Source organism: Phycodurus eques, chromosome 21 (assembly GCF_024500275.1).
Source record: "Phycodurus eques isolate BA_2022a chromosome 21, UOR_Pequ_1.1, whole genome shotgun sequence".
Classification (NCBI taxonomy): domain Eukaryota; kingdom Metazoa; phylum Chordata; class Actinopteri; order Syngnathiformes; family Syngnathidae; genus Phycodurus; species Phycodurus eques.
The window spans coordinates 11,247,766-11,264,669 of record NC_084545.1 but is presented as its reverse complement, the minus strand read 5'-3'; the positions used below and the strand labels follow the sequence as shown (position 1 = coordinate 11,264,669).

Below are 16,904 nucleotides of genomic sequence, written 5' to 3'. Positions count from 1 at the left end.
GCTCTCAAATTCAAACTGGCATCATATTTTGCAAACTGACCTGTATTTTGCATAGACGTCCATTCATAGCATATCTGGCCTAGGTTTGAGGTGACCACCTTTGCAAAAGAATCTGCTTCAGATGAATGGAAGTCTTTCATTCCCCGCCATCACTTCCTCATCTTCCTCCCCTGCCTATTCTCCCCTTCCCGCCACCACCTCCTCCCTCTCCTCTCTCCCTACCTTGAGGCCTCCCCACCGTGCCAAAGCAATGAGACCACCTATTCATGCAAGGGTGGCATTTCTTGGCTGAACTGAAGACATGAGTATACATACCTGTCTGTTCCTTAAAAACACACTGATCCTTGCTCTCATCTGCAGAGGTAGATGGCAAATAGGTATTCCATTTCACAGGGTCTATGTCACCTGTATTAAGTGTGGCGACTTGACTAAGTGTATGTTCGGCGTTAATTTCAGTACAAATTCAGTCATGCGCTATATTCCTCCAAATAGTGTGGAAATTGCTCAAATTTGACACAAAACTAATATATTGTACCATTATTTGGAAGCACTTTAAGTTAGGAAAGAAATACATATATTTTCATATCATGAAAAACATCTTATGAAAAACATCTCAAGTATTGCAGAATTGTCACTTTTCTGCTAATTAAAGTGAAGTACGTTTTATTCAAAACAATTAATAAAGTAATAACATTTTGCATAATTCACATTTGACAAGCACTGTGTATGTACATTCTTTTATTGGTGCTATTTCAAATGAGTTGGCTTTTGCTGCTCTTTGTGTCATGCCACCTCTGCTGTGGGATCAGTCACTTTAGTTACTTTGGTATTCTGAGCGCTTGCAAATCTACTATTCTGTAAAGCTCAGTCTTTCCATGTCATATGACTTGATTAAAGGATTCCATTATTAGGCCCTGAGAGGGAAGGCAATTCTAATTGCTCAAACATCGTGTGCATGTTCTCAGGAGTTTCAGGAGTGATCAGGCTATCTTACGTGTGTGTCTGTATCTGCCGACCTTTTAAGGGACTTGGCTAATTGTTGTATGGGGATGTCTAATTATAGCTGACTATGGTCGGACAAAAGGCTGCCCTGGGCTGACATTTAATGCAACTTGAGGCAGAGCTATGTCAAAGGACCTACTGTATGTTGATGAATGCTTGTGTTTTGATTTGGCCAGTGTTGACCAACACTTACATTGTGATTAGATGTAAAGAATGTGACATGGCCATTTTTAAGATTAAATGTAATTGAATATAGGTGTAAATGCCGTTTTTCGACGGGCTCTGCTATAGCTAACCTTTGACTGGTGCACTGTTTATTTACAGTTATATATCTGTAGGCCTTTGTTGTTATCAAGAGTTTAAAAGGCAAGTTTCACTGTGCCCGTCAACGGTATCCTGAATTGTAATGTTGAATGATTTCAACAATTTTCTGTCGTATCTGAGCCAAATGGAACAGGATCAAAGCTCCAGCTAAAAGTACGTCTTTCTTTTCGCATGGTATAACGGTGCAGCACTGTGTATTTCCATTTTATAGTACTACTAACCTGTAGTACTTCAGTCATTAACCACACAGCCCCAAAGGATGCTGTCTGAGCAGTACTTTGCAATGCTGTAGCCAGGAGAGGCATATTTTAGGAATTCTGGCTTTACTCCAAGTTGCCAAAGGCTTTTTATCTCAGCAGTCCACCATGGAAGACAGACCCAAACCCTCGGCATAACCCTCCCCAGGTGTTACCCTGCACAAAACATCTTTTAGCATCACAGCTGCTCTCTCTAAACCCCTGCTGCCTGCCTGTCTGTCTCTGGGTTCCTCTTGGTGTTCCCTCTCCTGAGTTGGCAGTTTTTAACATGTCTGGTCTTTATCTTGTGATTCGGCTTGGCTTTGCCAAATGGCACGGCTACAATGTTTTTTTTCCCTGGAAAGAAAGGTCAGTGTGGCAAATGGGTTTCCAAGAAGCAAGTAGATTTAATGATCATATAATTTTGTCGTTTCTTCTGCTCAACTTCCTTACAAATATGGTCACGTCACTGTAACTGCCATATTGCACATATAATTCTGTGACATAGTCCTATGATTTTGGGGAATGGCAATGATTTTGTCTGAGGGTTGAACACAATGCCACCATAGTCTATTTGTGTGCAAACGGGGGGCTCACAGAGTGGACTAATTAGAACTGACTCTAGGCCGGATTCAAGCATTCATTGTTGGTCTTAGGGTGACACATGAAGTAATACACGCCAGCTTGAGTCAGGGCAAAGCTTGATCTATCTTTTCCTGTCCAATTTCCCCAAACACATACAGTTGAAACCAGAAGTTTACGTACAATATATAAAAAGACACACATGCTTTTTTTCCTTACTGTCTGACATGAAATCCTTTCCTGTTTTAGGTAAATTAGGACTACCAAAATTATTTGTATTTGGTAAATGCCAGAATAATGAGTTTCTTTTGGTTCTAGTTTTTAGACAATTTTTCTCTGCGTCGACTTAGAGTCAGACGTTTACCTACAATTCGTTAATATTTGATACCTTTGACTTTGGTCATATATTTTGGATATAACGCCACAAGCTTCTCACTATAATTGCCAGGAATTCTGGCCCATTTCTCATGACTAAACTGCTGTAACTGAGCCAAGTTTGTAGGCCGCCTTGTTCGCACATGTCTTTTCAGGTCTGCTCATAAATTTCAGAAGGATTGAGATCAGGGCTTTGTGATGGCCACTCCAAAACATTGACTTTGTTACCCATAAGCCACTTTGTAACTAGTTTTGTAGTATGCTTTGGGTCATTGTCCATTTGGAAGACACATTTGAGCCCACGTTCTTTCCTCATGATGCCATCTATTTTCTGGAGGGCACCAGTCCCTGCTGTAACAAAACAACCCCATAACATGATGCTGCCACCACTGTATTTTACAATTGGGATGGTTCTCAGGCTTGCAAGCTTCCCCCTTTTTCCTCCAAACGTAACAATGCTGATTAGGGCCAAGCAGTTCAATTTGAGTTCCATCAGACCACAGGACATGTCTCCAAACTGTGTGGATTTGCGAACTGTAATCCTCCTTCTTTATGTTTCTTTCAGAGTAATGGCTTCTTCTTCTAACGTATGTGCCTTTTTATATATTGTATGTAAACTCCTGGTTTTAACTGTACACTCACCTCAAGATAGCGAGAGCTTGTCAGGCTTGCCATGGAGTTTTTACTACAGTCATGCATCTGCTTTGAAGGGTCATTTTATGTTTCAGGTCATTTGGTAAACACAGGAGGTACATCTATGCCCTTTTAATAAGATTGATGCATAAATGTTGTTTTAAAAGTTAACATAGAATTTAACAGCTTTGGTGAGAAACAAATGGAAGAGGCGCTGGTGATCCAGTCTAAACTAGTTTTCAGTCTAAAGAAGAACATCATGTCAGCTATGGTAAACTTTGCTTTCATCCACCCTATGCAATTCCTCCAGACAGCATTATTCTGCTTAATGCAACACCGGCATTGCAACAGGAGTTCAGAACTTTCAGAGATAGATTTATACCATTCCACTCACTGCAGTAGAGATACGGCAACACCTGTTGGACAAAATGCTTTGTCACTGAACACATTTAGAGATGTGGTTATTTCTAGGACAAACAATCATGAGTTAGTTTGCATGGCAAAAAAAACCACAAAATTTATTTGGTACTGTGTGAGAATGGGACAGAAGATAGAAAATAAATTAATTGGAAATGCTTTGTGTAATACATTCTTGCCAGTAGAATATGACTTTAATTTGTAGAATACATTGTATAACATTTTACAATATAGGTTGTTATCATTCATAAACTACAAAGGTTTCATCTGTAGAAATTTTTTTTGGTGATGTCCAGATTACACTTTATATTTATCGCAGGCATTTAACTTGACTAATAAACTGAAAGCGTTTGATGGAGAATAAGATTATGTGTTTGGCATCTCCTATTTGGCAAATGAATTGCCTGTCAATGCATTATGGCAGGAAAGGGTATATTTCGTTTTATACAGTTTGGTTTGAGTTTATGTTAGTTATTCCTAAAATGGCAATTAATACCTTAATAGCTGTATCTGTTGAGAAATAAAAACAACATTTTTAAAATAACATTACACCCACCCAGAGTCGCGCAGAGAGGACTTTTGAGTGTTAAACTGAAATGGTGCAAGATGTTGATGGATGGTTGAACAAAGAGACGTTCAAGGGACTCTGCAAGTCTTAGCAAATAAATGTTTATATGAAGGTACATGTTCAGGATGCATAGATCACATTTTCATGCAGGTGGAATACATGCTCACATTCTCCTGACAAGTTACAACCTGCTTCAGTCCTCTCATTTTTAACTGCCAATCATCTACTATTTGGCCCTTTGACACCAAGGGCCTGGTTTATTAAAAGTTTACACATGCAAAAATCGGTGCAAACTAGACTGCAAACAGATGTGGCCGCTGATCTACTCAACGGGCACAACTAACATTGTGTCTGCCAAACACGCTAAATTGCCAAGCACATTCATTTTGCACATTGTGGGAAGAGTATTTGCAAATTGATTCATTTAGCACCCACAATGTGATTTAGCAAACCTGAGACAATCTCACTGGATGATTTTGTTTCTTTAAACATCGCATCTGAAAGGCTGCTGCAAACCAGCACGCAAAGCAGACCAGAAGAGAGGCGGTAGGGAGACCTTTTTCGCTTGTGTAAATGCCAACAAAAATTATCTTTCCATATCATCTATTCAGCAATGTGTGGTGAATGAAAGACGTATTTCAACAGTGGGTATCCAAAGCTCTTAATCATTGTAGAAATCAATTAATTGAACATATTGTTATTATTATTATTGTATTTTTTAAATCAATCCACATACTGGCTTGCTTGCAGCTATGGGGATAGGCGGGGTGAATGGAAATGAACGATCGTTGGATGGGATAGATAAATGAGTTCCGGAGACATATTCAAGTTGCCAGCGGTTTTCACCAACTCATTCTGTATTTAATAAGGGTACCCGCTAACCTTCAATGCTCCAGTCACTCAGGAATCGCTGCGTCCTCTTCGGCATATCGAGCCATCTCCATGGGAGACAATTTGCGCCACTTTTAAAGGGAATGAGAGAAGCCACTTCGATTGGACAGGATTGAAGTCTTCTGTGATGACGCCCAGACCAGTGCGGACGTCCCACTTTTAAATGCGCTGGGGGTACGCCTGCCCACGAAATGACCAAAACTGGGTCTAGCCCATCTCCTTGCAGAGTTGCGCCAAGTGCAACTCTTAACTGGTTGCCCATGGCTGCCCCAACAGTAATATGTATTTGTCAATATTATAGGTATTGTGTATGTGTATGGGTGTCAATTGAATCATGTTATAATTTGCACTAGTTGTCTAAGAATAAAAAGGAAACAACTGCAGAACAACACATAGTCACAACTGCTAATTATGTCTTGATGGCAGAACAAATATTGGTATAGTTCCTGTGTTAAACCCCCCTGCCTTGTTAATAATAATAATGTCTGAATCAGAATCAGAATCAGAATCATCTTTATTTGCCAAGTATGTCCAAAACACACAAGGAATTTGTCTCCGGTAGTTGGAGCCGCTCTAGTACGACAGACAGTCAATTTACAGAACACTTTGGAGACATAAAGACTTTGACAAAAAACAATTGTGCAAAAAGATGCAGAGTCCTCTAGCACTTAGAGCAGTTCGAATGACTAATATTGCAATAGTCCGGTGCAATGACCATTGTGCAAAGGGCGCTGAGACTTCAAGGAGTGTATGCGGTTTAAAGTGACGATACCCAATACGTGGGAGTCTGTGGGCAAGATGAGACCCGAGATCACCTCTTACATCGTCATTCAAGCTTGAAGCCTCGTCTTGTCTTGTCTGTGGAGTGTTTTTTATTTGCCAATTAAACATGAACATGAGCTAACTTGAGCATATTTTTCTCTTTTCCACAGGGGGACATCCAGCAACTTCTGATCGTTTCCGATTCCAAAGCAGCATACGACTTCTGTGAACATTACAGCCCGGACTGTGACACTCCCCATAGTGAATCCCTGCAGGCCCAGCAGCCTCAGGAAGAGGTCAGCCAACCAGGGAGGGTGGGAGTTATTCTGCAAAGTACTTATTTAGGACCATAATTTGTTTTCCTACTGATATGAAGACATTTACTTCGTTTCAGCATGTTTCACAATTTCAGCATCCACACACTTTAATTTAGTTACTTCAAAATATTTCATTTGCTTATTGCACACAAATAGTGCATGTGTTATTCGGCACTCTTGAGCCAGTGCAATACTATTATTACGTATTTGAAGCAAAATGTCGTCAGGTGTACAGTATTTATTTTCTCTGCCATGGTTCTTATCCATGCACTCATTACCGAACTATGAATAATACTGTAGATGGGTCTCGGTTGAGAGGAGCATTAGTACAATTTTGTATTTATTTATTAATTTATTTATTTATTTCAGCTCACTATTCTCTGGTTGAAAGATATCTAACCTGCTTTTCAACCAGCACCATCATTTACATCTGTGAATGCATACAGGTCGGCCAGGTTGGCATTGCAAATAAAAATCTGTTGTTAGTTGCCTTACCTGGATAGATAAATAAATAAATAAATACACATAGCTAGTTAGGCCTATTTATATATCCATTGTGTCCTTGATTTCCTGATGCATTGCACAAACCACTTCCCAAGCTGGTGTCATTTAACCTTTTCATTAATTTCCAATGAATATTGCACACTTTATTTATTCATTTCACAAAATAGAAACAATACATGGGGAACCATATTACGAGTTATATATACTAAATAACTAAAATATATATTATTTCATGATAGGTATGACACCTTAATTAAGTGTAATACAAATGTTTTCAAAAGCACAATGACCGCAACTATTAGGGTGTGTTCTGTACATATTCATTTGTGTTTGCTACAAATAAGCGCTGCACTAAATACACAGCTACACAGCATTCCACTCCTCTGTGATGTCATAGCATGTGCCCACAGTCAGCTGTCAAAGCATGCTGTTGCGTATACCTGGTTGAAGGTGTTTCCAGATGTGCGCACATGCACATGATTGAATAGGCTCACCTGTGGACAACGGCGCAGTGTTTGGAGTCGGACTGGGAAGACCGTGTGTGTACGGCTGCAGTTAAAGTGCTAAGAGAATATCAGGTTCATCTTTTGATAATATTATAAGGAGTCATTTGGATACAAAACAGATGATGAAGCTTCATAACTCTGTCTAATGATTCTTTCTTCATTGTGATTACTTACCCCTTCTATACTTAAGAAACCACTGACAAACTTAATTAACCACACTGCAAAAACTCAAACTCTTACCAAGAAGATTTGTTTTATTTCTAAAAAAAAAAAATCTGATTACACTGAAAATAAAACCCATAACACTTAAAATAAGACTCATCATCTAAAAGTAACTTGTTTCAAGTAAAAGAGAAATTTGTCATAAAACAATCCAATAACATTTTTTAAAATATTTATTTCAAGTAAAAATTAGCTTGAAACAAGTGAAACTTGCCTAAAAAAGAGTTACTTTTTAGGTGATGAGTTTTATTTTTAGTGTAATCAGATTTGATTTGCATAGAAATAGGACAAATATTCTTGGTTGGCAGTGCAGTGAAGCCAATTGTAAGATGTCTACCTATGGGTGAAATGAGCAGGCAGCAGTCATTGCACAGTGGAATATGTTATTGTCATTACAGATCCATACATCAGTTTCAACTACTCACACACATGCATACATTTGATTGAAGAGCAATCAATGAACTGGGCTTATGATTTATTGTTTCACCATAAATCAAGCAAGATCAAACTGTGTGCACTACAAGATAATTTGGAATGTGTACCTCCCCTGCAACATACATAATTCATGTTTAGGATCTAGAATAAAATGTTGACTGGTGTTAGGACGTTATTACTTTGACAGATAAATGAGTGAATTTCATCTTTTGGTTTATTTCCTCAGTGTGGCTCTGCATGCTTCTCGTCAACTCATCTTTCGTTTATGGTTGACCTTAAAAGCCCTGAAGCACGTAATTACATGCGTTCATTAAGAAAGCTCCATTGCAATGTGCTTAAAATGCAGCTGCCTTTGAAGTTTGCCTTTTGTATTCCTCCACTTTATGAGCTCTTAAACATCCCATCTGTTAGCATGTTTGGAGGCTGATACCAGCACAACTTGTTTCTGCATTTCACTCATCTGCTCACCACATTCAAACCATTACCTTATTCAGTAACACCTGGTTCCTATTATTTATTTATTATTACGCAAAGAATATCTATATTCTTCCGTTACACATAATATACTATATGGATACATGTAATGTTATCCAAAATGAAAAAAATATATATCTACTGTTTTTATTCATTGTTTTCCCCCGCACAAATAATGCAATTATTTGGTTTTAACTATGTAATATGCTCGTGGCGATTGCATTAAATGCAAGATCATCTCACTCTGCATCCTTGTTGCTAACTAACGTTAACCCGTTCATTCCTTCCCTTTCTCCCTCTCTCTTTCTCCCCCTTTGTCAACATCTGTAGTATACTACTGATGATTTAGATTACTCTCAGTTCTATGATTATGCTGAGGGAGCCACTGACATCGTTCCTACTGATGATGAGTATTCTGAGCCGAAGGTAAATGAAAAAAGGAAAAGCAATGTGTCGTGTCTCTTTGTTCACAGTCCCTCTTTTGGTTTGCCTTTCGTGGTGTCTGTATCCCAATGTCTACATGCACGTTGGTATTCCAATTGATGAATTTAATAAGGTTTGAGATGGGTTCCGGTAAACTGCTCTTATGCTTTCAGAAAGATTATCGTGCTCTGTTTTGATTGACACTGTTTAGTTACCTTATATGTATATCTAAAAGGTGGGAATCACAAAATAACTCACAGGATTTTATCACAATATTATAGTGTGGACACAATCAATGATATACCGGAAGCAATATATCTATGACTATTATAAAATTTTAACATCCATGTAATTGAATGAATGTGTTCATATTCATTAAGTGCAAATAACTTGCATGATTAAATAAATACAAAATCGTGGCAAAAAAAAGCATAGTCAAATTCGAAGCTCATACGTCCAATACATTTTTATAAGTGCGAACACAATTACTCTGAAGTATTTGATCTATCTGTTCACTCAGTACTGGTTGGAAAGTCTGCCTTATAGTTACCGCTCAGCTCGGGCCCCCCATTGTGGAAATTGCTCAGTGTTATTCCACATTCCAAAAATATGCAGCTTAAGCAAAGAGTCAAAATTTTCAATAGGTGTGAATGTGAGTGTGAATGGTTGCCTGTCTGTCTATATGTGCCCTGTGACTGCCTGGCGACCAGTCCAGGGTGCGCTCCGCCTTTGGGCTGCTCCCTGCGGCCGTGAATAGGATAAGCGGTGTAGGAAATGGATAGATGGATAGTACCAGGACAAATAATGATGTGACATCATGAGACATCAATACTTTGTTCTACCCATACGCAAAAAATGCATTAAATGAAACTTGACATATTTTGACAATGGGCAGTGACAGTTTCAATATCTCATTCGAGTGTATTGATACTGCTCTGTACCACTATAGCATTAATGGCAATATAGATCATTTGTCCAATATTACTACATGAGAAAGGTGAAATACACAGTGCAAGTATACAGTGCAATTCTACACCACTGCAAACTACAATCACAATACTATAGATTTTGCTGCATTAATAAATATAGCATATTACAGAGTCAATCAAAACTGAACATTATTATCTGATTAAAGGAGCATTTGTGTTGGATCTCATTAGATTGTGCAGGTGTATTTAATAAAGTGTCCTGAAAACAAACAAACAAAAAAACTAAAAAAAACACCAAAATATAACACCAAAAATAATCAATCAAATCCATAATGAATAGTTTTTTTTGGACCAGTTGTCGTGACTGTGATTTTGAGATGGTTGAGCTAAAGTTTTTAATGTGCACGTAAACATATTCAGTGTGTCAAATGTCTTTTGTCTCTTTTATGTGGCTTCAGTTTTCTCAGACTCAATCCCATTTTTGAATTCCAGCATGTCTTAAAAACTATTGTTTAGAAATTGCAGCAGTCATAGCAGGAACCAACCCAGCTATTTTATTGTGCTGCAATAGCCCTAAAGAGCTGCTGTAAAGCAAATATATATATGTGCATCCATCCCAAAATCATAAATATCTGTGTTTCATGAACGGCGCAGTCTGTAGTTGTTGTACAGCATCTTCCATTTGTATTATAGTGCATATTCTTCTAATTACAGCCAAAGTTCGTTTTGTGTTGCATGTGGTTTGAACAATCAAGCACACGATGGGCTGTTATTGGGCTGTGATATTTGGGTTGCGAAAGACTGGACACCATTCACAGATTGTGCCTTTAAATCATTTCCACTCTTGAATGTTTGTCTTGGTGTTTGTTTTGTCGCCGTCCCCCTCTTCCAGAGAACCAAACGTAGTGTCTCCATGAAAAAGAAGAGGACCCGAAAGTCCCTCAGTAAAACTAAGGCCAAGCCCTTAAAGTTCTTGGCTACCAAAAAATCACCAGCTAAAAAGTTTGCCGCTAAGAAGAAGCGACAGATGCCAGGCTACCAAGCCACAGCGCCGGCACGACCCCGAGGCAGTTTTAGGGTAAACGATCAAGATGAGAAAAGAAACAAAACCCATCAAGATTTTGAAGAGAAAATCTGTGATGGTAGCCCGTGAGCTCCCTAACCTCTTCCGTGTAGAAGTAGCAGAGTCTGTAGTCAGCTTGGGAGGACCCCTATAGCAAATAACCACTGGTTCAAACCTTTGTGGTAACCCTTGCTTTATTCTTCTTTCCTTTTTTCAACATGACTCAGCTAAACAATGTAGGAGATTACAATACAGGCATTGACTACGGAACTGTAGATGATTCTCAGAGTCAGTCTCCCTTTTCCACGCATGGACCCAGTGAGGTAATTTTTAATCTTCATTCTCATTTTATTTTAATTTTAAAAATAGATGAGGGGAAATTTTGTCCAGGAGGATTTTGCCCAAGTCTGGTATGGTACCTGGTATGTAAAGACACAGCTATTTCAGTGAAATTGGTGCGTCTTTTGGGTTGTGCCCTGCATTAGACAAACAGCTTCTCGGGATGCGTTGCATTCCTAAAAAAACATGCAAATCTTGACTCTTGCTGTCTAAAGATTTTAACCAACTCTAACTTATCTTTGGTTGGTTGTTGTTAAAATCTTAATTTTAAACTATTAGACTCTTTAGGCTGTCTGGTATGATCACCTTGCTAATATAATTCAACAAAGTGGAATACACCCTGTACATCTATTTCCCTAAAACAACTTGAAAAAAAATGAGGTGAATACAAGCCCAATGGAAATGATTTGTTTTAAGTCTAAATTATTTTGTTGCTTTTTATTGACCACAAAAATTTAAATTAGCGACTGATACGTATAGTATTAGTATTATTGAACAGCATATGCCCTATTTCCCATCAATGAAGAAGTTTGGTTTTAAGTGTTCTGTTCAGAACTATGATCAACTAAAACCAAAGCTTCCCCACAGCCAGCTATCAACTTGCTTTGCCTACCGCAGCGTATGATGCAGTGGATGTGATTACACAGGCGCCTGCAAATCTATCATTTGGCTACATGGATTGGTGCCAGCTAAACCTGTGTAATCACATTCTTCTTCTTGCTCTCCAAAATTGAATCCTCACGTTGGAATGAAAGAAGTGATTGTGCCAAGTGAATGTGGTTTACCAGTCATATCCAAATTTGTGAATTTGGTTAAAATCCTGAATGATTGCGCCTGCAAAAGGACAGTTCAGACATTCATTCCAGCCTTTTTTGTTTTGGTATCAGTAAATTGTATGTGTTATGATAAGGAACAAAAGAAGGCTGGAATAGTTCTAAGTTTGTTGCGACATGTATGTATTAACACCTTTTTGACTGTATATAAAGCTTTAATGATAACACCTTTTGTATTTTGTGGTATTTTGGAATTTGACGTTAAAGATGAGGATTTTTGACAATAATCATATATATAAAACCCAATAAAATCTATTTTGAATGCTCAAGGTGTTACCATTGCTATTATAGCAATATATTTGCATATACATGCTTTGATAACTTCTAAAAATAGGTACACAGTTTGCTCAACTAACGCTCTGCTGGCCATTGCTTCCTTTCTTCTTCGCTTTTGTAACAACCCAAGGCTGTGGAGGAGGATGTTGTCGGTGATTATGTCACTGAAGCCCCTCCCGTTGCTCCGGAGCCCGCCGTTGTCCCAGAAACAGCGGAAAACCTGGACACTGGTCTGGGAGCATATGACTTGAAGGAATATGATGACCTAAAGGACTATGACTTGGGAGAGGTTGACAACAGGTTGTATGACTATGGGGCATACGATGAGTATGGCCCTGGCCCCTCTAATCCAACTGCTGCAGAGGAAGAGGAAGTGGGGCCCGGGGTGGCTGCTGAAACTGAGAGCACCGTAAGTATCCACACCCCGACTTGGAGACTGAGGGGTGTGTGCATGAGTGCACGTGTAAGGGGCTCATTCTTTCTTACAGTGCACATCTTTTCTAGTTGGCATGATTAATGAATCAATGGCATGTTGCGTGTGGAGTCGGTCCAGGCTGATGGTTTGCTGGTGATTTGATTGACCTCTAAGAGGGACGCGTGCATCTCATTGTTTGGGTTTGTCAGAACAGAATGTTTCTCTTCATAGATTCTGACGCACTCATTGCAAATTATCTCGTTTGTCTTGATATCTCTCCACACCTAACCGCCGATAAGTGTATGTCAAACCACATACCAAACTAGCACCGGCTCCTAGATCTTGGCGATAAATGATGATGAGTAATCTATCACCAAGATTTGTTTCGGCCATTGCCTAAAATACTCCTTGTCATTTTTATAGCGATTACGGTAGGCCATTAATTCCACTTTAAGTGGTTCAGCAACCACTAATACTTCTAAAGTGCTCTCTTTTTGTGTCTGAAGTGTTTATTATTTTTACTCTGAATCCTTGAACAGACCGACAGATCCTCAATCCTTCCGGTTGTTGTGTGATTTATTATACAATTCACCAACTAAGATGAAACTTGATAGCAGTCTCAGTAGAGTTGATCAGTATAATTGTCTGGATTCCCATTCATCACTTTTGCATGGCCACTTGTTGCTAGGCAGAATTGGTAGGGCATGACCAATCACAATGACCAAATGACATGCGCCAGTCATGATTTCTGTGCTGTATCTTGGCACACTGCTACCACAAACATCAGGAAAAGACACATGGACATTTGTAACTAAGGTCCAAGGGCAGAAAGGTATTATGTGTACTTACAGTTGCACTCAATTAGACAACAAAAAAAATTGAACCGGTACAACTTTGCATGACAAAATCACATTGTAAAGAAAAGAGGAGCAAGCAATTTTACCACCATATTTTCATCTACAGACTCTATTGGTACGCTCACTTTTCATTAATTCAAAATTGCCATAGATGGTCATACAGTATCTCTCAGGATGCTTTTAAAGTTCCTCTACACACTTAAAGAAAAGCATTTTCTTCTTCCTATCTACTCTCCACTTCCAAAGCACCCATAAACATCAACACCAATAACCAAATCCAAATCATGTTGTGCCCAAATAAGAATGCAAATGCATATCTCCTTATTTTTCTCTGTCTTTGGGGTTTGCATGTCATCAACAACTTGTTCAAATGGGATATCGTTCTAGTTGATCGCCGTTAGCCTTCCTGCACGGTGCCAGTATAGTATAGTGCATTGCTCCACTTCAAGCACATTGAGTCCACTCTTGTTCCAGATAACTAACATTTGCCTGTTTAGTCATTTCACTCCAGTGTGTTACTCTTAAATCCTCCCTCTAGGTGCCATGTATACATGACACCCAGTACACAGTCCTGATGGACCGGGCAAAATGTGTCACCTCTTTGCTGTCTTTGTTACCGCAGGTTGCTGGAGCTGGAGGAGCCTTCGGCCAAAAGGGAGAGAAGGGCGAGCCCGCTGTGATCGAACCTGTAAGACCCTAAAATTTGGTGCTCAGGGTTTCCAATGACAGAGAGTAAAATCTTTCTTTCTGGAAAGATTTTACTCTCTCTGCTGTCGTGTAAAAAACTATGAATTAGAGTAAATCTTTCTGCTGCCAGTGTTGGTGGTGTGATACAATGTTTGTTTTATAAAGGGCATGCTGATTGAAGGACCGCCAGGACCACCGGGCCCAGCTGTGAGTATATATGATTAAAAGTAAAAGAAACCAATGGACAGTTTAAAACCTGAATTGTCACGTTATGCTATTTGTCTGCTAACTTTTTTTTTTTTTTCCGAAAGGGTCTCCCTGGTCCCTCAGGCCTACAAGGACCCCCTGGTGCTGCTGGGGATGCTGGTGACAGAGTGAGGTTTTTTTTTTTTTTTTTTTTTAATGTGACTTCTGCCACCTCTTTTGACCGCTAAAGGGCCCACATTTGTCACTAAATTGGATTAAATCTTTTTTTTTTCCTACATTTATATGTTGCGGTGGCACCAGTTAGCGCATCTGCCTCACAGTTCTGAGGACCGGGGTTCAAATCCCGGCCCCACCTGTGTGGAGTGTACATGTTCTCCATGTGCTTGCGTGGGTTTTCTCCGGGTACTCAGGTTTCCTCCCACATCCCAAAAACATACACGGTAGGTTGATTGAAGACTCTAAATTGCCCATAGGTGTAAATGTGAGCGCAAATGGTTGTTTATATGTGCCCTGCGATTGGCTGGTAACCAGTTCAGGGTGTACCCTGCCTCTCGCCCATAGATAGCTGGGATAAGCTCCAGCACGCCCGCCACCCTAGTGAGGATAAGCGGTACAGAAAATGGATCAGACTGGAAAGTTATATCAATGGGAATAGGGTTTGTGCTCTGGTTATGAATTATGCATATCGAATCATTTGCTTCCTGGACTCAGCCTGTAAAACAAACATATGGACAAATGCACACCATCTTACTTTGGGTGTTTGTTTTGGACTGCAGACAGATGCTTAGGAATGGACGGGGTTGGTTGTGTGCAGGAGGAGGGGCAGACTCCACTAACAAACAACATTAGCCTCCAGCATCGACTTCCCTACCCATGTGTACAAGTGCAATTGAACAAGTCATTTAGTAATTTGACAGAGACAATTTAAATATAGTCACAAGACGGCATGAAACTGAAAAGAGGTTTTAGCTATTCCCAGCTACTCCAGTCTCTATTTGGACTTTTGCATTCATTATAATTTTGGGGTGCATTTACTTTCAAATTTAACCAAGATGTGGAAAAAAAAAAAAAACACTAAACATTGATATAGATATGCAATTAGAAGGGGTTCTGTTCCCTTAAGTTCTATACCATTCAATGTCAAACTATACTGTACATTGGCATTTAATTATATTTTATAACGATTAGAGAAAAGCATCTCATTTACTCAAAGCACCACAATTCCACTGATAAATTTCCCTCTCTTGACATTTGACAGTTAATCATTGATTATTCTTTACATGTCATCCACTTCAGGGTCCTCCTGGTCGTGCCGGTTTGCCCGGTGCTGATGGCCTCCCTGGGCCCCCCGGTACTATGCTGATGCTGCCAGTAAGTTCGCCGAATATTAAACACTTTTAATTATTTATTTTTATTTCTGTCCCACCAAATAATGAGGGACAATTAGTAACGCGCTGAGGAACCTTTTCATCTGTGTGTCTATATTTGTGTGTAACAGTTCCGCTTTGGTGGCGACGGTGAGAAGGGTCCAGTGGTGTCAGCCCAAGAAGCCCAAGCTCAGGCCATCCTTTCCCAGGCCAGAGTAAGTGGACCAGGACATAAAGAAAAAGAGTTGAAAAGATGAAGCACGCAGTAGTTTGGGGAGTGATTAGGAGAGGTATGATGGCTTTTACTGGGTTTGCAGGATTAAAAAGAGATATGCTGAGTGGGCTGAAGCGTAAAGAGGCCTCTTGGAACAGATGGGCACTCAGGACAGACTGTTAAAAATACCCCAAAGACTCTCAGCCTGGGGTGGCCGAAGCTGACAGGTGTAGAAAATATGTCTGCGTGGCTTTAGGGTTGGTCTTGAAGTTTAAAAACCGATACCATAGTGGAAAAAGTAGCCATAATGTGGAAATATTGGATGCATCCAAATATAGCAATTGCAGTATATTTATGAATATTTATCTTATAAATCAAATGCACAGGATATTGCATCTTGTCACGAAGGTATGTTTCCCCTATTGCAATTTAGATTCAAGGTGCACTGAAAAGGTTTTAATTAAAAATGATGAAAATAAAGTTATACTGCCTTTTCATTATCGAGAATATGATGATAACTACACATTTATATTAAAAAAAAAAGTTGTGAATTTTTTTTTTCTGGGGTAAAATTTTATATCTGATATGTTTTTGAAAATGTGGTAAAAGTGGTCCAAAATACAGATTGTCTTCTGTAATTTCTATATAGATATTTAAATAATCTATAGTGTGGTGAATTTCATTTCATGAATTTACATTGCAGCTGGCTATGAAAGGACCCCCAGGGCCAATGGGCTTGACAGGAAGATCAGGGCCAGTGGTGAGTAACTTTTATTTTAATTATTCACACCTTTTTTTAAAACATATATTATCCCTATATGTTTTAACCTCCTTAAAGAGTAAAACCCGAAAAATTATTTTCAATGAAACATGATCATGTGTTACTATTTCCATTGCACTTAAATGAGGTAATTATTGCATTTTGTGATCATTTTATCGTGTCACCGGAATCATGCATTGTGACACAGTTCAAACCAGATGATTTGTTTGCGAATGTCGTTGCATCAGCACTTTGTGGCTCGGTGACACCATGCACACCGCCTGCT

The 16,904-nt window shown here is 39.2% G+C and overlaps 1 protein-coding gene across 3 annotated transcripts in view; it reads left to right on the top strand.

The window, feature by feature from the left end:
- The window catches only part of col11a1a (collagen, type XI, alpha 1a), a 64,000-nt gene that overhangs the window by 11,101 nt on the left and 35,995 nt on the right, over positions 1-16,904 (top strand). The window contains exons 5-14 of one of the 3 annotated variants that reach the window (XM_061666128.1): positions 5,961-6,086; positions 8,579-8,674; positions 10,891-10,986; positions 12,242-12,520; positions 14,006-14,071; positions 14,236-14,277; positions 14,382-14,444; positions 15,574-15,648; positions 15,776-15,859; positions 16,562-16,618. In XM_061666128.1, the coding sequence (XP_061522112.1) occupies positions 5,961-6,086; positions 8,579-8,674; positions 10,891-10,986; positions 12,242-12,520; positions 14,006-14,071; positions 14,236-14,277; positions 14,382-14,444; positions 15,574-15,648; positions 15,776-15,859; positions 16,562-16,618 (984 nt within the window). The remainder of the gene's footprint in view (positions 1-5,960; positions 6,087-8,578; positions 8,675-10,890; positions 10,987-12,241; positions 12,521-14,005; positions 14,072-14,235; positions 14,278-14,381; positions 14,445-15,573; positions 15,649-15,775; positions 15,860-16,561; positions 16,619-16,904) is intronic. The other 2 variants (XM_061666129.1, XM_061666130.1) reach the window with 2 other exon arrangements.